Consider the following 22413-nt stretch of genomic DNA (forward strand, 5'->3'; position numbering starts at 1 on the left):
TGCAAAGCTTTTTGTACAGAGTAAGATTATTCCAGTCTGTCTTACTGCATTACAATCTGGTCACAGAAAGGTGTGACTATACTAAATCCAGTGCAAACTCCTGCGTAATCCCTAAAGCACTAGATCAAACGCGAAAGGATCATCATCACTAAAATATCTTTTTTTTTTTTTTTTAACAGATGCATGCCTGTTGTTTTTAATTATTCAGAATCTCACACCCTCTCTTTTTAGAAGATGTCAGGCCTATCCTGGCAGTAGCAGTGCTGGTAGTAGCATCTACTTGAAGCAACTGCAGTCCAGAATGACAGCTTTAAGTCAACCTGCTTTCTCTGCTAAAACAGCAGGAAAGTGGAATTTCATACTCACAAACATTACAGATTCAGAAAACTTTACAATATTTAAAACCAGCCTCAAGCTTTGGCCAAAGTCAGCAAAAAAGTGTCACCATTATATTTCCTTGTATTCACTGTCTTTATCATATTGATTCTATTAATTACCTCAAGTCTTGTGCTGCTTTATGTCTGTGGTTGTTTTTTCTCTCCCTACCCTGGGCCAACAGATGTGGAATAGCTGCTGAGTAACTCTGGTTACAATTATTTTTGTAATTGTGTGCTGTTCCTTCAAAAATAAACAATAAAATGAAAAACAAATTCTATAACAATTCACCCAATTCATCCATGTTGTTGAGATACTTCAAGTCTAAATCAAAAATAGCAGACTGACCAACCGACACACTTTCCCATCCCTAATACCAAGCTACTAAAAAGGCCAGTAGAAAACATACATATCTAAACCACACCAATCACAGATACGCTATCCCAACCCCTATTCACTCTGGACCAGGAACACAGGGTCACACACATAACAGTGGTGTAATACCAGCCAGTGATTGTTTTACTTCCAAAGCTGATTTTAACTTCCTCTAAATTTTGTGAGTACCTCGGTTCATCTGGAGAAGGCTCTTGTGCAAGGCCATTGGTCTGGGCGGGGCTGTGAGCGGGACTGCTTTCTGGACTAACGTCTTCCTTAGCGCCATTTGTTGGTGGCAGCTCCAGACAGGCCCTGACGCCTTCCCACTGCTGTGCTGCATTACGGATTGCCAGACGCCGCTTCTCCTTGATGAACACAGCACACACACAGACAGAGAACAGAGAAGGTGTCAAGTGACAATTCTCCTGAGCGGGACACAGAGAGCAGACGAAGCAAACAGAACCTCCCTGTAAATTCTGATTTGATCATACTTACTGATTTTATTCTGGGACATATATCACACTCTCCTGTTACCATAGTATAGCATTCTGATTTAACTGCAGTTGCTTCTTACAGCTGAAAAAAGTAAGTGACATCCCACCCTGAAAGAGAGAAGACTCGTGTTTCTCTGTTGTATTTTAATGGTTCTTTCTCAACCAGGCTGTAGTTTCGATATGCTCGGCTATGGAATGTGCCACTCCTCAGTGAAGAGGTGAGTCAGTATCAATTCATCGTGAGTCCTTCGCCCTTGTGAACCCTTGGCTGCAGCATTCAATATAACATTTTCTCAACACCAGGGATTAGCAAGAGTTAGGTTACTGAGAGACAATGAGTTCTGCACAGAATTAATCTCTCAGTAAAAGACCCAGCAGGATCTTTGGCACACACACCATCACATTTACTGCAAAACAGATGCATGTGCAAGGCAGAACATCTTAGACCATTTAAAGACCTAGAGTGAAATTTACAGACCCTACTACAAATACCCCTGTGGACAGTGTACCGCCCCCACTTCCCCAAAAGGACTGTTGTGTCATGTAGAGCTGATGTTGATACATTTTACAAATTTTAGCCCATGAAGCATCCAAAAAGTTTATTTATTGACCTACTAAAACACAGCCTCATCAGTCTCAAGACATGTAAGTTAGAAGACACAAAAAAGAAGGTAAAATGCTGGGCGAAACGATCAAAAAATCTAAAACCTAAAAACTTTAGAGTTTTCTCACTGAAAATGTTCTTATAGGCAGGATGAACCTAAAAAGAAAATAGATGCAGATTCATATAAAAACCATTAGGAGGCTAAAGAGGTCATTTGCTTTGGACTTAAACCACATGTAGCATTCAGCAGATATGCAAGACACAAATCAGATCTCCTCATTAATATGGGACGTTTTTAGAAAGCTAAAAGCTTTGATGCTATCAATTATAGCTAGTAGTTTGGACTTTTGACAGTAATCACCATCTTCCTACCAAAAAACACAACCAATTGTCTGACATCAAGTTGAAGAAAAAAGACACCGAAGCATTCAGTGAACACTTGTTAATCTACGGTCTGAAACATAGGCCGCAATTTGCATTTGCTATAAATTCTCAATCCAGACAGACAAAGACACCAACAGTAACTCAGATCAGAGTGGTACCTTATGAATGGTCTGCTTGTGACTCTCCCTCTTCTTCTCCTCCTCTTTTCGAGCCTGTACACCTGCCATGCGCCGATCCTCGTCCTGAAAAAGATAGCTTGCGCAATCAGAGTGTCGCTCCATTCAGGAGTTCTGAATTATTCAAGAGAGAGGGGAACCACAAAAGACGCTGTCAGGGAGACGGTTCTCTACACCAGAAATGGACCACTATGGAGGCTGGGGGAAAAATTATCACACCAGCCGGCTGCATCACAGGATTATCCGTCTGATTTTCAGTCTCAGATAAACTGAGCCCAGCTGTTGGGGAAAGCCAAAACTCCCAGAATGCAATGCTGCCAACACAATCTGAGTGTGCCAGCTAAGAGCAGGGGGATATTCAGCTGTCTGTGACGAGAGCTAGCACAGGCGATGCTTCTGTCTGATCATTAGAGGCAAAATGCTAGTCTCTCTGGAGTCATGGCAATGATGTCAGGCAGTGGAGAAAAAAGTACTAGATCTGTGTGCCTTCACTAAAATTAAGTAAAGCCACCAAAGGGCATATGCTGTTTTGTCCAACTGATCAATATTGTATTGACTGCAAATGGTGCTATTTTTCAACAATAATACAGTCTTTGTTTTGCCATTTAGTCTCTTAGGTTAACAATTTGGCAGTTAGAGTTTCAGTCAACGACAGTATTTTTAGTTGAACTGTGAATCCAAAATCTATCCTGAAAAGATTAATAGTTGCCCCTAATAAGGGAGCCCTTAGTGCCATGATAAATGGATCTGCACCTAAATGATACAATTATATACATGTATGTTATACATTTTTCATTCAGTCATAAGATATGTTAAACTAAGCCATCTGATAGTCTCTTTCATCAAGAATTAAAGCTCCAGTCAGTTCTGTTTGAACTTTCTCGTCATTTGTAGTATTAACACCCATTTCATTCATAAATAACAGCCAGTCTTTGATTAGTCAGGCATGCCTCTGACAGGAGAATGACAGCAAGCGCACTGAAGGCATGCCATTCCAAATCAGAAGGAGGGGAAAAATCTAGGTCTTCAATAGCTAATACAAAGTTTCCCCCCAGCAATATCATGATGCAGTTTGAAAAAATGGAATCTTCAATGCTCAGCTGACATTTCTGTTGTCAAGACAATACTTTGCATCTTCCAGATATAAAATCTCTGCAAATAAAACAGCCAAGTTTCCAGGTTTGTAGTTTGTTGGAGGAGTTTAACAGACCCTGATAATCGGGTGCCCATATAGCTCAACGGGTTAAGCGGGTGACCCGTGTACAGGGGCTGGTCTCCGACGCAGCGGCCCGGGTTCGATTCCTTTGCTGCATGTCTTTCCCCCACTCTTCTTCTCCTCCATTTCCTGTCTACCTTTACTGCCACTATCGAATAAAGCCGAAAAAGGCAAAAAAAAAAAAAAAAAAAAGAGAGACCCTGATGATCATGAAACTTGATAAACCTGAAATCTGTTTGGACCACCTGTATCTTAAAATTCAAGTAAAAACATGAAAATGGCTGAAATTGGAGTTACAACGGTTTTCCTTTCAGCGTATCAGCACTATGTTCTGAGGGCAAGGTGTGTGGCACTTACAGATTCCTTTAAAGTACAAGCTCAGACCTGGGTGCTCCTTGCCTGACAGCTTCTAAAAGCATGCAGATATTTCACTGTAGCACATTGCTGGCACACTGTTTAAATACAGTGACAAGATGTTTTATAAGAATAATCATTGTTTTGTTAGACTGTGTATAGATGTACACTCTGCATGCTTAGCTTATTGCCATAGTTTAGTCACTGGTCCATATTTAACTCTAATACACAACAGAGAGCATGATAAATGCTGTGCCAACGTCAGAGAACATAAAGTAAAGAGTACAGCATCATAAAGGTGTACATTGGCTTGGAGATGCCTGACTGACAGTGAATGGGAGGCTATTGTATGTTGGTTTGTAATAAGTTTGTTTTGAACTGTGGTGACTCTCAAGAATTAACATGAACATTGCCTGAAGGAACAAATTTTATGTAGAGTGACATAAAGATCTGGACCATTAGCTCAACATAAATGTCATGTATGGAAATACCGAGCACAGTGCAGCTTTGATTTTAGAAGTTTTTACAGCTTTATGGTTATGATGAGTTACAGTTGGATAAAGTTTCCTCAAATTCTGTCAATCTTTGTGCATCCATCTTTTTTTTATTTTGGAAGAGGAAACTTAGCACAATGTACATTATATTCTCCCACTGTGGTCATGGTATTTACTGCCATTAATGTCTGGAAATTAAGCAAAAAGAAATTAGAAACGTGAGCAGTATTTGGCTGGTTGCCAGTCTATCTTTAAAACACACATTGACATTGATGAACAGTGCAGTCTTACTGTGATGCGCTTCATGTCCAGCTGTCTCAGATGAAGCACACAGCGCAGGACGGCCTGCTTGTACCATGTCTCCAGGGCTACAGGATTCCCATCCAGGGTGAGCTCAGAAAGGGATCGCAACTCTCCAATGCAGGCTAGCTGATCAAAACTGAAAATGAAGGATGAACATTCTGAATGAGCTCAAGAATTAAACCTATGCATTAAAACACAAATATTGAAGACAAGCTTCGCTGAGTTCCGTACAATAATATCAAGGCATGACGACCTAATTTTGTGAAGTCACTGACTGACTTTGAAACCTTTTGCCTTGGCTTGTATTGACAGAAGGGAGCCAAGCTAAAACAAGCCATGGTAAGCTGGCAATTGAGCAGGCACTCTGGCAGCCTGACATTACTCAGGGGGCAATGAGGGCTGTTGATATCACCCTGTGGCAAAAGGAGACATGAAACAGCAGAGTCATGCTATGTGAGGCAGTGGAGATTTGATCAGTGCTAATTTGTGATAATAACCTTCATGAATCATTTGCCTGGAATGACTTATGGACCTACTGTGTCTGATCTTAGCCAAAGGTCTCTTTGAATGCTAAAAAGGGTCAGATAATAACCTCTGATGAACTATTAAAGCAAGTACAACCAGCTGTGAATGATGGGAAAGCTCATACTAATACTGAACAACATTTCACAACTCACATTTCATTTGAGATAGCTGGGAAATGGCAGCATTTTGAAAATGTTTTTCTAATTACAGTAAGCTTTTCTCTGATCTCAAAGAGACAGTCAGACTTCCCTTATGCAATGGAACATACTGTTTTGTGGGATAATGTAAGTCTCGCAACCGAACACTCTTACATACTCTAATACATGCAGTAACCTAGACAGTTCTTGGTTTTTATTCATTTATCCCAGTCGAATAACTCTAATAATTCAGAATAAGAAAAATATATTCTGGCTATAATAAAGAATGCTTAACTGCATCTAATATATTCAGCATGACTGTATTCATAATCACAATGGCCAGCACTATTTTGGGTATTGTTACAATAATAAAACAGCTCAATACTAGTCACAGCTATGCTGAGTGTACCTGCAGCAGTCTGTGGCTGCTACCAACGGTCCAGTATCAAAAACGTGAGCTGTACATACACAGCAGGGTGTGGTTGAAAACTGTGTAGCCTCAAACTTCATGTACAGTAGCACTACAGTTCCTTTACTGAGATTTTCTTTACTGAGTTGTGATTGTTAGCTCTGCTTTGCTCAAACTTCATAAAGTGTCAAACCAAATTGGGGCAGGTTTCATCCGAAATGCAATAATTACAATCAGTTAAATTAATATTTGCTAATATTCACAAAGGATTTTTGCTCCAAGATCGTCTACTGGGTAAACAGATTGCACCAGGAAGACAAGTGTGCTGTGTCTCTCTACCTAGCAACAGAGCACAACTGCTCTCCTATCAGCTTTAAATAGTTTCAAAAGGTACACACACCAGGTTTCTGCACTGCCACTACAGCTATACAGTCTATACAGTCGCAGTTCTGTTTTAATCAAAATACCCTTCTTTAAAAATACTGAAGCAAAGAAGAATTAGACATGTACAAATTATGTAAATTATCTAAACAAATATCATGCCTGGAGCAGGATATCGCTTTGTAAAGTCCTGGCAAGTCAAAGAGTACAAAGTGATTATTTGTTGCCTGTTACTTTATCGTGATTCCCTCTGAGACAGTGTATCAGATACTGAAGCATTCAGACACTAGAACAGCAGGGCTGGGATGAAACATCAGGTCAGATCTATCGCATCACAAGGTGATTATGGTCAAGGAGGCCAGTGAACACCGTCTCACCCTGAAACCCACATACAGGTTTCTTTACTGGGCAAATACAAAGCCTATGTCAATGAGGAGGCTCTGCTGTTTTAACAAGGAAAACTGTAAAACATTTTTGATTGCTGTGCTCAGAGACGATAAAGCAAAGAAAAAAAACTGATATTGGAAAAAGTGTGTAATGAAGGTTGATGTTGACACTAAGGTATAAAACACACCTCTCATTCATCCCACTCACCATTACCTGGCTATGCTTTCCATGAATTCAATCAACCGTCTAACTTGTCATTATTTAATACCTTTTCTCAGTCTGCTCCTCTGTTGCCTGACTAACTTTAAGGAATTCTCACACCCATTTCTTACATAACAGCATTTTAATACACTAACAATAAAGAACACATCCAGTCTGTTGTTTTCTAGGTTACACAAACTGTCCACTAAAGCAAATCTGTGTGTGTGTGCGACTGTAGTGGCTGCAGGTGTTTGTGTGTCTTCTGTCTGTTAGCCAGGAGCTGCCAGAAGCCATGGGAGGGGACGTGGCACTGTCCGGCCACCATCCCTGTCCCTGCCCTGTGGGGAGGAGGGAGTTAAGCAGTACAAGCCCTTACCTGGTGATGTTGTTGCAGCTGAGAAAGAGGCGCTGCAAGCAGGGCAGACGATCCACCTCAGTCTAGAAAGAGAAAGAGGGAGAGGGAAGGTAGAGAGATGGAGGGATGTAAAGAGGCGAAGGTGCTCAGGAAGAGGGCACTGCATCGTCACTGTCGTCAGAGCTCTGTATCCCTCTCCATTCCCTCAGTCACCTTGCAGCTCTCAGCTTCAGCATACAGCATCCCCATCCACCCTGCGCATGCACACACACACACACATACACACATACACACGTATACAGCACGCTGCCTTGTCTGCACATGGAGAGGAGGGGCAAGGGAGAGAGAGAGTGTGAGGGAGAGAGCATGAGGAGGAAGGGGGAGGGGAGGGAGAGCAGGGAGAGTGCTGCGCTAATGCAGAGATCCCCTGCTGCAGGAAGCTAGCTCGAAACACTGACTGAAACACATACACATCCCATTGCACAAATAGCAAGCCTCTCGTTATGCTACTGCATCTCATCACGCAAGAACAATAGCTGGAGTAAATTCAGTGGAAACTAACTGGGATGAGGGGCTGTTTTACCTCCAGGCAAGCTCAGCATCAAAATCGATGCAGATTTAGTGAGGGGGTGGGGTGAGGAGCAGCAGCTGGACAGCTGGCATGCTGATCTGGACACACAGGGACAAAGGCAATGTCATAACCATAGCGACTAATCAGATGTCAGTGTAATTCTGGGCTGTGTGTGAATGTGTGTGTGGATGGCAAGTGCTGCACATGCTGAAAGCAAAGAGGACACTCCCAGCAGCAGTCTGAATGAGCTGCGTCAGCATCCACCCGTATTGCAGCCAACGCCTCGCAGCCTCCTCCAGCTTTGCTGCCAGTCTCTGTTCAAATGAGACATTAGCTTAGCATTTAGGCTATGCTAGCTCCTCTACAGAAAACTGTACGACACATCAGCAGCTTGTCAATATTTCGAAAATCTCCACCACCCACATCCACACAACCATACAGATAAACATAGGGACCTTATGTTGTTATCAGTATCAATAGTCAACAAGCTCACTACATAATTATAAGAAATACAGTACAGTATCCAACATTAACAGTGCATTATTATATGTGCTTCTGTATGTATCTAGTAAGATAATAAAACTATGGTCCCTGTAAACCTTCTGTGAAACTCTTGCTGACAATGTTGGATTCTCTCTTTTTATCGACCAATAACGATCTTTCATTTAAATTATTCCATGAAATATACCACACTGTATTTTCTGCTATAGTACAAAACTGTTGAGCTTCATAGTATCTATTTTAAAGTTGCAAAGCCTTTATGAACAGACACATCAAAATTCACACTAATAACTGCTCACATCTCAGCTTAGAAACAAGCTTTCATGATAAGATTCTGCCACTCAGAGAGTACTCCCTCACAGTTTATGAATTAAAGTTGCAATAGGTACACATCTGGAAAAAGCAAACTTCCACCAGAAAAGTCTGTGCATATGCAGACAAATCAAACACATTAACTTGTGGCTTTACACAGAATTCAAACCCCTGTCTCCTAAGTAAAGGGCTTCCACTGCCCCACCATGTCCTTTGCCCACTGTGGACTTTGTAGCTCTCTCAACTGATCTCTGTGAAAAGCCCTGAATGGTTGAAGTCTCCCTTCACAGTCTAGATTTTCTAAAGCCTGAAAACAGAGCCAAGATGAGTTCAGAAGTCTAGTTTCCTCTTAGACCACCTGAATTACAAAAAGCTGAGGGTTATTATGGAATTCTTGTTCATTGATGCTATAAAAAATACTACCTACCCCACCTTTAAGTTTAAACATTATGGCCTCATCTATTGGCAAGATGTTTGTTTAACAGCTTTACAATGAGAGCTGGTAGAGAGATGGGAAGTAGTCTTGAGGAGAGAAGACACATAACATACTCTTTTATCCCCCACAAGGAACCAAACAGGCTGGCCTGTTTAACAGATTGGTTTTGTATGGCATGTAAGACATGAAAAATAAAATATTTTTTAAGAGGGTTACTGTGCATGGTGGCTTTGTTTCAATATGAGAAATGCTTAAACATGAGAAATGGTCAACCGATAGACTTCATTATGCCATTTTTACCTGCCTGTCCAGCAGGATGTATAGTGAGACAAAGTTATAATCTAACAGGCCAAAGTAACCCAGACATTTTTCTCAGTGGTTCGTTAATATCAAACTAGAGCTTAAAGAGAAAATAACATTGGACTTACATTTGTCAGGCGGCTCCAAACATAACTCCTATTCAACCATGACGGCTGAATAGGTAAGTTGACAACTGCTTGTTTGCTTTTAGCATATAACGTGACAATAAGGTATTGTTGTGGTTTCAGCTTGTGGCTCCATGGTGGTAAAACAAAATCACCTGATGGTCATTAATGACTCATTCAACCCTCATTCAAACTCAGAATACACTGAAGTATGGAGGCTTTATTTAGTGTAGCTTAGTACTGATTGTAAAGATGGATCATAATTCTTATGAGGAAAAAGTATTTAAATATTAATAGACATTATTTGCATTCGGACTTTTAATATGGGACAATTTTTAGTCAAGTTATCTGTATAGCAAGTTTTCTTTCTTTCTTTTAAAAAAACTGCAAGTCATGCTATCCATTGCTAGGCAATACTGACCATCCACCACATTCCCAGAATCTCTGTGTATGCCAGGCCCTGTGTAGATGCTCGTGTAGCACCAGCCTCTGCACGCTGTCTGAAACTAAATATAGCAGCCCTGTCTCAGACTGAATGATGTCATCACTGAGCCGATGAGCTGCATAGCAATCGCCCACCAATGTGCTCCCTTTTTCATAAAACCTGATTGATCAGAGCCAATCAGCTGAAAGGACTGCTGTGAGGCTGGGTACAGCTGTGTTGCAGTATGTGTGTGTGGCTGTAGGTGTGTATTTATGCGTCTATGTGCCCGTGCCTTCACCTCTTTATCGCGGCTCCACCCTCTTCTCACTGACAGCTTGCGTGTCTTCATTTTTCACACTCATACTGGCAGAGGTATTACTCCACAAACACAGAAAAAACCTCTCATCACTGCTGCCTGTGGTGCATGCAACAGCACACACCACAAAAGAGCATTAAAGCTCCTCAAATAAACACAGGTACACGTGGATGCTGAGGGGGTTTCTAAGACTGTAAGCCGCTGGGTTTTGCGGTTGTTCTTTCAAGAGCACAGATTTGAGATGTCATCTTTGCCGGGACACATCTGGCCTCTGCACATGTGGACAGGAATCGTAGATGCCGTGGTGTTAAGGGCAGGCTGCTGTGCTGTTGTTGAGGTTCAGAAGTTAAAAGTTTTTCTTTATACTAACAGCTACATGAAACAGCAACAGTCTCCATGTCCTCAGGTCAGATTTGAATGACCTAGACACTCATAATTGATAGTAACTGACTCATTTTTTTAAATTTCAGATGTAATTGAAAATTTTGTGACAGCATACGAAAGGGAAAAATGAAGTATTACACACTGTATTAAGCTAATGAATCCACAGTGAAACTACCCAAGAGGATAACAGATTCACCACGTTGATTCGGCTCGATTCAATTGCCTCACAAAAGAGACAAGCCCTTTTCCTGCTAATCCATAAAGCCCGTCTGCCTCTGGAGGATACCTTGTTGCTTTGTCTGTTTTATCATTGCTCATAGTGGTTGTGTTTCTCTTCCAAACAAATCATCATTCCTGCTGCCAAAAATACAAAATGCTTCGCTTACTACTTGACACAGGATTTCCCAATGGAAAGACCCACCTTAGAGTGAGTGTAAATAGCAAACCTTTTCAAATATGGCTACAGGATGAATCACCACTGTGTTATCTGCTATTATGTCGTAATCATGACAGTAGAACAAACTGAAAATGTAATGGATTCAAGTAAAAACAGGTTACAACTATGAAAACAATGCTGAATACAAGATTTTGACAGTTGCCACGGAATTTACTGGACCAAAACAATAAATTAGATAAGTTAAACATAGTATATGATTTCAAGTGTCTAAATGTACATAAAGATTCCACCTAAACATACACTATACATACAGATAACATGTAATGCTTCTATGTATTGGATGAATGAGTAAACATATCGTCAAGTCTAAACCTAGTTTTCAGAATTTTTTTTTCTAGTTCATAGTTTTGCTTTTTATCTGCCATCCCCTTCGTGAAAGGGAAAAACCTGAGCACCTGGAAGATGGTTATTTACTTTGTGCCTGATATAAGCACTTGGCAGCAAGCAGCACTAATGACAGAGACCGGAGAAACTGCTGAGAAGTAGCATTTTTTCTCTCATGTGTGTCAAATAAAACATTACATCTGATAATTAGGACTGGAAGTGGCTCTTGAACAGAACTTGCAGGCAGAGGACAGGGTGAGTGATGGGAAGGGCTTTCATTTGATGCACAAAGTTGGATTCCGTTTTTATTTCCTTTCCCAAAAAGCAGGAAAGGGCTTAGGGGATTTGCATACAAATGAAGGGGCCTGTTTTGGCATGCACTGTTCTGTTTATCAGATTAAAACTATAGAAACCAAAGGGAGTGAATTTGCATGTTTAGAATATCCAGTTTCTCTTTCACTGTGCCAGAAAGTTGGTGGGAGGTTGTGGGTAATGAGCTATGTCTCCCTAGGTAACACCAACAAGATACATTTCACCACAAACCTTCTTACAAAGATTCTATTGATGTCATTTCTCTGTTTGTTTTTTGTGACAGTAAAAACTGCTCCATGTGAGCCCATAACAAAGGAACCTTAACCATCTGAAGGATCTGGTCCAAAAGATGTGATATAATAAAGCATGCTAATTGCACCTTTATCCTATGAGGAACATTTTTCTAACAGTTGTCATGGAGGATGTATGCGCCTCTTTGTTCTTCAAAATGTAGAAAAAAAATTGTGTTTCATTACCGGTAGCTGCAGGAACTTCAAAAATCACAGGCTGGCTGTAGTTTAGAGTCTGTAACCAGGCTAGGATCATTAGAGCCCTGAACTAATTAGGGCTGCAACAACGAATCGATAAAATCAATAATAATCGATTATTAAAAGCATTGGCAACGAATGTGTTGCGTGATTCATACGTCACTTGCCATGTCGCGGAGCCGTCTACTTCAGAGCGAGTAGTTCAACAGAGCGAGGTGGAGGCAGAGCAGAGGCGGTGTTTTCAAAGGAAGAGTAAATTCAACAAATGAAACATGACTGACACGGAGAAAACAGTTTATCAAAACAAAAAAACAAACAAACTGCTTGTCCACTACATGCGATTTTCCCACACGGCAACGCACGCATCTGAAAATCGCACGGATGGCGGATGGCCACGAGCGGACCACTACGTGCTCACATAACCGCGCTTTCAGCTTGACCGTCCGACAGATGAGCGTGATAAACACAGCGGTTCGGCCGCAAACTTTCTGTATTATTTCGAAAACACTTAAGCGAAAAATATTTCTGAAATCATTTGAAGGTGAATAAGCTGCAGCAGCTGATGCTGTCCTTCTTTTAGCTCACTGAAGGCTAGTTTAGATGTTTGAGGACAGTAGAAGTCGAGTCTACTTTATGCAAATGAGCTGCAGGTAAACACACCGGATCATAGCTGGAAACGCACCGCAACCAGACCAGCATATCACAAGCGGTGTGTGTCATCTAGTGGACACACACTTTAAGTCACTACATTATCCTGCGTTTGTTCCGCTTTAAAGTAAGGAAATGTAACGTCAGTAGCCTATTTCTGTTAGCTCGCCTGATGCTAGCTTTTGCTTGTTAGCAGATTAATGACAGTGATAGGGCGTGTGTGACTGTGAGAGATGCTTTTTATTTCACTTCAATCAACTTAAACATGGTTTGGATATGCATTACAAATAAACGTAACTTGCACACAGGGGTGGTAATAATTTAAAGATGGAGCCTCAATTTTAAATTTTCTGACAACTTCTGAGTGAAGCCACTGGTCTGTGTTGGAGTGAGGCAGGATGAATTGCATTGACAGGCTTCATAATGAGAAAGACATCATGTACATCACAGCATGCAGCTGTCTGACAGAGCATCCTTAACACGATCGTCACTGACATGAGGCCTCTGTAGATGGTTGAAGACAAAGGCTTCACTACAATGATCTTATTTGCTCTGTCATTCCAAGTCTTTGATTTCTGAATAAAGAAGCAGAATTTAAAAATGTATTTTTTTATCCGATTCATCAATTAATCAAAAAATAATAATCGACTGATTAATTGATTATTACAATAATCGTTAATTGCAGCCCTAGAACCAATACATCTGCATGATGCATTGGACTAAGGTCTACAGATTAGACACAGCAAGGCTGTGCTAATGCACATGGTAGCATATTAAGGTGCAGTAAACAATAAAATTCAAAAACGGCAGCAGCCTAAAAGTGCTCAAACCTGCAGTTGTCTTACTCACAATTAACAACTGCTTCAGTTAATTAATTTTTAATCTGTTGGGGAAAAAAACATCTTATATTCCCTTTTAATTCCCATTTGCACTTTCAAACTGGTGGAAACAAAAAAAAAGCAATGTCTCACAAATGAGAAAAGTTCAGCTTTGACTGAAAACAAGGGTAAGTTTCTTATCAACGTGTGGCATTTTTTCCTATAGAAGAAGCAGATTATTAATCATGCAGTGAGTAAAACACCTTAAGCTGTCACTAGTTAGGAAAGCGGCCCCTTACCACATGAGAGATGCAGTTGTGCCGTAGGTTGAGTTCAGTCAAAGAGTCCAGGCCCTGCAGGTTTTCCACTCTGGAGATACAGTTTCCTGCCAGGTTCAACACTTGTAGCTCATGCAGGTGAGACATGTTTTCTAGCCTGCAGATCTGGATGAAAGCACACAGACACAAATATGTATATGTAAAACAGCATTTTAGATAATTATATTCTACATATAGAGAGGTGCAGAGGTGGCATGACCAACAGCAGTCTAACACTCTCAAATTGTACACATTCAGTGCTCAGTCAGGTATTTAAATAATGTACTAGTATTTGAAGAAATCAGGAAGTTCACAGCTATCTAAAATTCTTCTGTCACACAAACACCTTGTTTTAGATGAGCAAGGAATCCAGAATTTCCAGACTATTACCAATGAACTATTCCACGAAACATCTTAAATGTCACCTCAGGCCACAACTTCTGTGTGACCTTCCTAACCATAATAACAAACAAGTAGCTAAAGGGCCAGTCAATGATGAAATCCTACCCTGCCTTCTCCACCTCTGTGTCTGGGAGAGAACACTTAGGGGCCCCTGTCAGACTGACATTTTAAATTCATCAGATGAATCCCCAGGAGCTGTTAACGGTGAAGTGATGTGTTTGCTCCCTACAATGCAGACTGGAGGAAAATGAAAAAGGGGCATCAGGAGTTCAAGGATTGCGTACCAACACAAAATCTGAAGTTCCAATGGAATATACATTTAACTATGAATAAAACAATTACAAGTAGCTAAACTCAAATAGAAATCAAGTCATTTTACTCAGCATCTGTTCTGAAAACATCAATAAGTCATTTTAGAAAGCAGGTTCTGCAAGTTTTTGGTCCTTGGTCCAATTAGAATGGACGGATATATTTCAGTTTCACACTATGAATGTGTTGAAACTGTACCAGTGGTGCCTGGTGGTTCTATCAGCCTGTGATTGGGATGAAGTTGGGTGAGGTGTCAGCTCTTTTCTTTTCTGTGGAAGATCAGAGAAGATACCATGCCTCATTCCATCTTGAGTTATTTGTAGTTAGAGGTTTATTGTCAGGTGTTTAAGGAGTGGCTGCACTGTCCCCCTCTGTGACCCTACTGAGGATAAAGCGGTGCATGGATGGATGGATGTTTAAAGAATAGCTTGCTTCATGGAATTTTATGCAGGTGTGTCTTCTGAACAGTCAAGTGTCTTTGGACATTGCAGTGTGCACCCGTGATAAGACCTGGCCTCTGTCCTGCATGTGAAACTATCATTTCTTACATTTTAAAAAGTTTTCTTTGCATATGTCATACACACAACGTACATATTCTACACCATCACATTCATGTCCCACTTTCATAATATGAAATCTTGTTAGAAACAGAGGTCAAACAAATTTAACGGTTGCACCACATTACTGCGGTCTGGATTCTGACCTACTCCGTTGGAAAACACCTAATTCGTGGTGTGTAACACAAGATTCTCAAATGTTTTAAAATGAGGTTATCAGAAATCTCCTGTTCAGAGATACTGTGTCTGTCTGATACACAGACACTTGTCCTGTGTAGGTCAGGGATTCCCCAAGTCGATGATAACAGTTACTTTGAAAGCATATTTCGGTGTTTTGTTTTTGTTTTTTTCTGGACATCCAGCTGAATGTCATCATCTCAATGCTTTACATGAATGATTTTTTGTCTTGATAATTGAACTACAAAGAGTTCCAGTCACAGCCCTGCCTGTGTAATCTTTTAGTTACTTTTAGGGTGTCTTGACATTGTTTCTTAAATATACATTTTGTGGTAATAAAAGTTAGCACTTATACAAATGCATTCCCATGTCAGCGACCTATTTAATGTTTGGTCTGTAGTCTGAGGCTTTCCACTCTCAAAATTTTACAAAAAAGACAAAAACCTACAGGGAACTACTGCAGCAAGAGGAGTAATATGTGCTCTCCTTCTGGTTTTAATCAGCACTCTGGCTGTAGAATTTTGTATTAATTGCACCTGGTTTATGTCTTGTTTTTTGGAGTGCAGACAGAAGGTCATTAAAATACAAATAAAAGTATGCGATAGTTTCTGAATACTGGCCAGAGAGAATAATGGGCACATTTTGACAAGTTTATAAAATGTAGTCATGAGGATTGATGTTTCTCAAAATCTAAATCAAGGGCAGCCAAATTTAAACTGTTGAGGGTTATCTCTTTCTGGAACTTGACATTACTGGTTATTTATCTAACAGGCAGTTTTAAAAACAACAAGAAGTGTTTCAAACAAATCAAAAAGCACAAAACAAAGTGTAAAATGTGTCATTTTGGCACTAACAATCAATATAAGTACAGAGAGAGAGTCAAATTTAAGTAAATGTTCAGCTCTGTACTGTATAATACAGCAACACTCATGCTGCATTCAAAGGTCTTTACAGTATCTGTGTGGAGCTGGACTGAATACCTCCAGTCATCACATGATCTTACAATCACAGGACACCCTAAAAGTAACTAAAAGATTAGACAGGCAGGGCTGTGACTGGAACACTGTGTAGTTCAATTACCAAGACATAAAATCATTAATGTAAAGCACTAAGAGGATGATATACAACTGCATGTCCAGTGATCCATCCCTCAATAAGCTAAAATGAACAAAAAACCCAAAACAAAACACTGAAACATGCTTTCAAAGTTACTGTTATCAGAGACTTGGGGAATCCCTGACCTACACAGGACAAGTGTCTGTGTATCAGACAGACACAGTATCTCTGAACAGGAGATTTTTGATAACCTCATTTTAAAACATTTGAGAATCTTGTGTTACACACCATGAATTAGGTGTTTTCCAAAGGAGTAGGTCAGAATCCAGACCGCAGTAATGTGGTGCAACCGTTAAATTTGTCTGACCTCTGTTTCTAACAAGATTTCTTCTCATTGAGGTGGGACATGATTGTGATAGTGTAGAATATGTATGTTGTGTGTATGACATATGCAAAGAAAACTTATTAAACTGTAAGAAATGATAGTTTCACATGCAGGACAGAAACCAGGTCTTTTCTGGTGAGTTGAGACCAAGAGAGATTGTAACATCAGCTCTTGGCATGTTCAATGAAAAAATACAAAAACACAACAGACAACGCTGTGTAACAAGTATCATTAGTCACAGCAAAACCTCCAGTACTCTTGAGGGAAGTCCCTGTCCCACTCTCACCATATCCCAGAATGATACGCCTACCAAACATGACAGATTGAGTCAAACTTAATCATAATCACCATCGTGACTTGTAGGAGCAATTTCTACCACAGACACAAGTTCAGCCAACTTCTCTAACTGGGCGATACTTATTCATCGTTTCACAGACCCTGTAGGGTATTCTAGACTACTTCCTGTTAGCATTTACTCAAACTGTCCAAGTGGAAAACATCACTGCCACACTGAACAATTGGTTATTCAACAATGCCACGTCAATTTGTAACCCCAGCACTTGGTCACTGAGGCTGAATGCTGGTTGAATGCACACTCCCAAAGAGAATATTTCCCTTTGAATAGTTCCAGCAAACTAGAAATAAAACAACATCCTGCAACAGAAAGAAATGGGTAAAGAGACAGGCCTGGAGTGATGTGAGCCTCTCTGTTCAAGAATGGGAGAAAGAAAGGACAACAGTTATATACGGTCCATGCTCAAAGCAAGCACCCAAAAGGAAGGAGGATAAGCAGCTGGTATTCTAGGGCCATAAGTGACTAAACAGCAACCTGATTTCACTCACTTCATAGTTTTGGATCATCACTGTGCAGCAAATTCCAATTGCATGGGGGTGGTCAGATCTGTGGTAAGTTTGGAAAATGTTGAATAAATATGACTGAACAGCTATTTAAGTGCACAAAACGGGAGGTTTTCAGGTCAGTGACTGAAAGGACACCCAGCCTGCTGAGAATAATAGATTTATCATCTGCTCCACAACAAGTGTCTGCCAACAAATGACTACCTCAGAATGCAATGTGCTCTCATTACCAACAAAGACAGAACAAAGGAGTCTATTTGATAATTCACTTTAAAGTCACATATTCAATAGTAACATCACAAGAACTATGAAAACAGACTGTAGAGATGTAGCTAGGTAACGCCGATCGACAGTGCTTGAGGCAGCACAACATCCGCTTTCAGGGAAAATAAAATAACACTGGAACAGTCATTGAATAGTAATTGGGATGCCTGCTCATGTAAGGAGCAGCCAACTCCAAAAAGGGAGGGAGTCTTACCAGAGATCTGAAGTAGCTCTCTGAGGAGGTGTGTAGGCGGCATCCTGGCAAAACACTAATTTGACCAAGGGAAGCCTTTCTATTTTATCTTCGTTTACCAGAAGCTGTTGAAATCCTCATCTGACATCATGCAATTCCTCAGGTTTTAACATGAAAGGGCCATGCTCTGTTCAGGAGGCTGAACAAACAGCCCCCAATAACAGATTTAGATGCAAATAATTGCAGAGCACTATAGTCTGCTACAGCTCAAAACTATTCGTGGTGCTGAAAACATAGAAACAGTTGTGCCTGTTGAATAAATTATGTCAGGGTCACTGAGGAAGTGGATGTGGGAGGAGACCCCAGACAAGAGCTTGTGGGTTCGGATGGGTTTCAGCTCTTTGCTCTCAGACAAATATTAGAGTTAAGTACCTAAAAACGTAGATCCGATTTCTGTTTTCAAAAACAAAAAGTGTAAAATGCAAAAGAATGCTAGATATGATTCATTTGTTTGTATAAAGAGAAGTTACAAAACAGCAATCATTTTTTACAAGATGTTAGTCAGTAGCAGGCACATAGTTTGGCTACAATATCTGCCCTGAATATGTTTCATTTTATAAGTCAGTGGACTATGATTTAGGGCTCAGAATGAGCATGAAGACATGAATTCTAATGCTGGGTCTCCTGCTGTCATGTCTGATTGGCTCTGAGCATTTGTAAAGCTGCATCTCACATCGTAAACCACTAGTCATCTATAGCGTGAAAAAGGGGAAGAGACAATCAACTCCTGCTGAATTATACAGCCTAAAATCATAATCTACATTTGCAGCTACACATACACATGCTGGAGGCAAGGAACAGTACCTGATTGTCATGTAAATCCAGGATAGTGAGTTTGGACAGGTTTTCCAAGCAACAAATTTTGTGGATTCTGGGAAATATTAGCAAGAGATGACATAAAATAGAAACATGAGATGTGCAGGAAGTGCAGTTTATCCTGAAGTATTGGAACAATAATTAACACACAATTCTTGTTATAGGAAAGTCATAGAAAAAAAGTTCTATTGAACAGGACCCAAACAGAAGACAGACAACTATGCAGTAAACACAGAAATAGAAGATAAAGTAGCATACAGTGGTATATTGTTCAGGACTGTCCATATGGATTTAGATCAAATTATTCTGAAGGTCAAAAAGCTTTAGTCGTAGTGGATAAATCAATGGCATTGTTTTCTCTACAGTAACTATAAATGACCGAAGATATAAGTCTAAATAGACAAATGCCATGTTTTATAGGGACAAATGTCAGTTCATTTATAAGGTCCTGATGTAAAGAAAAGTTGTGACGAACATTTTCTATCTGGAAAAATGACTGAGATGAATGGTTGTCAAATATAACTGATCTTAGAACACACTCATCTCTTAAAATGCTTACTATGTATCAACAACTCATAAATAAAACACATAAAACACTAAAAGCAAACAACAGAATGTCTTTAACAAGCAACATTTATGCTTCATTACTATTTTACTACTTGTAAATATTAAGATATGCTGCATTTTACATGAAACTACAGATCTCCACTAAAAGTTCTGGATGAACCAACATGAAGTGTTATTTTGATTGTGTCTCCTGTCATGACAACTGACCTGTTCTTCCCCAGCAGGAGTATCCTGAGAGACCTGAGAACTTCAATGCCAGTCATGTCAGAGATGTGATTATCATGCAAGTTCAGGAAAATAAGCTGCTGCAGGTTCGACATATGCCGGATTCTTGTGATTTGATTGTGCTGGAGGTTTAGAAGCTGCAGTTCTTCTATAATTCCTAGCTGGGGACAGTCCTCCAGACAGCGCCTGGATAATTGAGAAATAAACATTGTGCAAGAAGCTTCATATGGATTAGAAAGCTCTAATTTTCATGTGTCATTCTCACTCATGTCTGTTTAATGATATGAATGACTGAGTGGCCAACTACACATATTAACTGAATAATTTGTGCTCAGTTTGTCAACGGCAAATTAATTCATTGTGTGTTTAAGTTTTCATTGGAGACATGAGAGTTGCATTTAAAGAGACTTTGCTGCTCCCTGGTGGCAGCTTGAAGCAGTAGCCACTTTATTTGGCAGTCTCATAATTCCTACTGCAAACACTGTGAAGGTCAGTTAATAACAGTCAGCACTGTAGGAAAGGCACAAGAATATTAAAGACTTTGCAAGTAAAGGTACATAGAATTTCTGACACCTATGAAATGTCAATCTTATTCCCAGTTTATGGTGACTTTCAGCAAAACTAGAATACTCTGTGCTAGAACTGATACATTCCAAATCTGTTAGAAAACAAACAGGAGGAGAAAAATTGTACCTGTCCAAGTCGATTCGTTGAAAATTAGATGCAAAAGGCAACTGATTGAATGGAAAACCAGGTGCTGGATTGCGACTATATCCCGCAGAACCACCTGACATGGACATTACAAATTTTATTCACATTATGAATGCACACAGTGAATACCATACATCTGAAAACTACAAATAATACATGTAAAAATCAGCAATAAACTCAGTTGCTTAGTTCCACAATAATCATATCACCATATTTACCTCCTGGCTTGGGAATCTTCAAGGCTTTATGATAGTAAGTGGCTCCTGCACTGTGGGTTGGTCTCCTTGGTTTGTCTCTTGTTTCTTGTGCTGTATGTGTGTTATCGGAGGCAGACCATGGCACTGGCGGAGTCTGGAGTAGTCTTTTCTGGCTGGAAGCGTGTAGCCTGTTGTCTGCAGATGGATAGTAAAACAAGTTGTACAAACAGACCTTGGGACTATTTACTGAGCACAGCCATTCATGAATGTACAATATGATGCTGAATCACACAAAATCCTCTGGGTTTGTGAGCGAATGAGTGAAGTGGGTCAAGCCTACCTGGGTTAGAATGACAAATTGCTTGGGTAGCATTCAAGGGTGTTTCTGTGGCAAGATCTTGCGAGGCAGTCTATAAAACAGTAAACATAATAAACTGTGAAAAAGCCTTGGAAACAGAAAACTAAGTGGAGAGCTGTGTGTTCTTGTCGTGACTCACCATTGCCTGTGCCCTCCCTGCTGATTTAGCAGTTGCAAGGTGCAATTTACAGCTGTTGATCTACAGAAATAGTTTACTAACAGTCAGCTGGGTAGCATGAAATAAGACACAGGAAAATATACTCACACATGAACCTGTAGCTAAGCTTCTCTGTTTACTGAGCTTGGAGCTAAACTTTTTGAGCTTATATGCAGCACTATTCTATAATGGTAAAAAAATGAAAATAAATACATTTAAAAGTGATATTTACCATGGGGGTGAGGAACACACATCTCTCGCTGACACTCGTGCTGTGTTTTTGAGAGCGCATGGCTTTGCCCTCAGCCAGCTCCATTTAGCTAATGTTTGCTACAAATGAACAGGTGAATCGGATGTAGGAGGCTGAAAAAAGCTCCATTTTACGATATTAACCAAAGTCATGATTCTTTATGCTAAAAACGTGCACGAACATGCTGTAGAATTGCTAAGGCTTAGACTGTTGCTCCAAACTCGATGCTCACCTTTTCGTTGGCAGCTACAAACTTCATCGGGGACCAGAAGTGTTGCCATGGCAACGACGTCGTTGCTTGGTTACACTCACTTCCTGTGCTACTAAAAAGCCTTCCGAAGGGAAACGAGTACTGCAAGTACTTCTTAAGGTAAAGTTGGGCTTTGTTTATTTTTTATTTATTTTATAGACAAAAATATTGTTTTTCATGCCTGGATAATTTAGAGATTTTGGGATATTTGCTTCCATCATCCGTCTTCTTTCACACTAATGGAAAAATACATCCAAAATGCACATGGTCAATTGGACATGTACAAATTAGCACATATTTAATAGAATAATACCTCATTTGCACGTTTCAGTGTAACTTTTCTGAAAAGCTGAAATAAAAAAAATGATTGCCTAATGTCATTAATCAATTTAAAGTTTAATGGATAGTGGGGAAAAAACTCGTAAATAGCGATTTCTAATATATATTTATTTTCACTTCCTTTTATTTTTAAGGATATAATTTTACCATAAATATCTTTACAGGCTTTTTTCCCCAAAATGAGTACTTTGTCATACTCTGCACAAGAAATCTTTAACTCTGTAGCACACCTAATTTTCCAGTTTTAATTCCATTTGAAGGTTTTTAAAGAGGGATTTGTTTCTTAGTGTACCATCATCTCCTGATTAAAATAACATTTTATTCCCCAAATCATGCTTTTATATATTTTATGAAATTCTCTTTAAAAAAAAAAAAAAAA

At 39.9% G+C, this 22413-nt stretch overlaps 1 protein-coding gene across 2 annotated transcripts in view; it reads right to left on the bottom strand.

Annotated features, from left to right (window-relative positions):
* LOC110954467 (leucine-rich repeat-containing protein 49) overlaps positions 1-21719 on the bottom strand; it is a 37002-nt gene extending 15283 nt beyond the window's left edge. The window contains exons 1-12 of one of the 2 annotated variants that reach the window (XM_051940920.1): positions 21678-21719; positions 21178-21237; positions 21021-21090; positions 20702-20875; positions 20466-20559; positions 19755-19958; positions 18969-19035; positions 13886-14029; positions 7192-7253; positions 4764-4911; positions 2391-2474; positions 940-1115 (exon numbers count right to left, since the gene is read on the bottom strand). In XM_051940920.1, coding sequence (XP_051796880.1) covers positions 940-1115; positions 2391-2474; positions 4764-4911; positions 7192-7253; positions 13886-14029; positions 18969-19035; positions 19755-19958; positions 20466-20559; positions 20702-20875; positions 21021-21090; positions 21178-21237; positions 21678-21704 — 1310 coding nt within the window. In that variant the 5' untranslated portion in view covers positions 21705-21719. Of the gene's footprint in view, positions 1-939; positions 1116-2390; positions 2475-4763; positions 4912-7191; positions 7254-13885; positions 14030-18968; positions 19036-19754; positions 19959-20465; positions 20560-20701; positions 20876-21020; positions 21091-21177; positions 21238-21427 lie in introns of both variants that reach the window. The other variant, XM_022199052.2, reaches the window with a different exon arrangement.
* Positions 21720-22413: the final 694 nt, after the last annotated feature.

This window comes from Acanthochromis polyacanthus, chromosome 2 (genome assembly GCF_021347895.1).
Source record: "Acanthochromis polyacanthus isolate Apoly-LR-REF ecotype Palm Island chromosome 2, KAUST_Apoly_ChrSc, whole genome shotgun sequence".
Classification (NCBI taxonomy): Eukaryota; Metazoa; Chordata; class Actinopteri; family Pomacentridae; genus Acanthochromis; species Acanthochromis polyacanthus.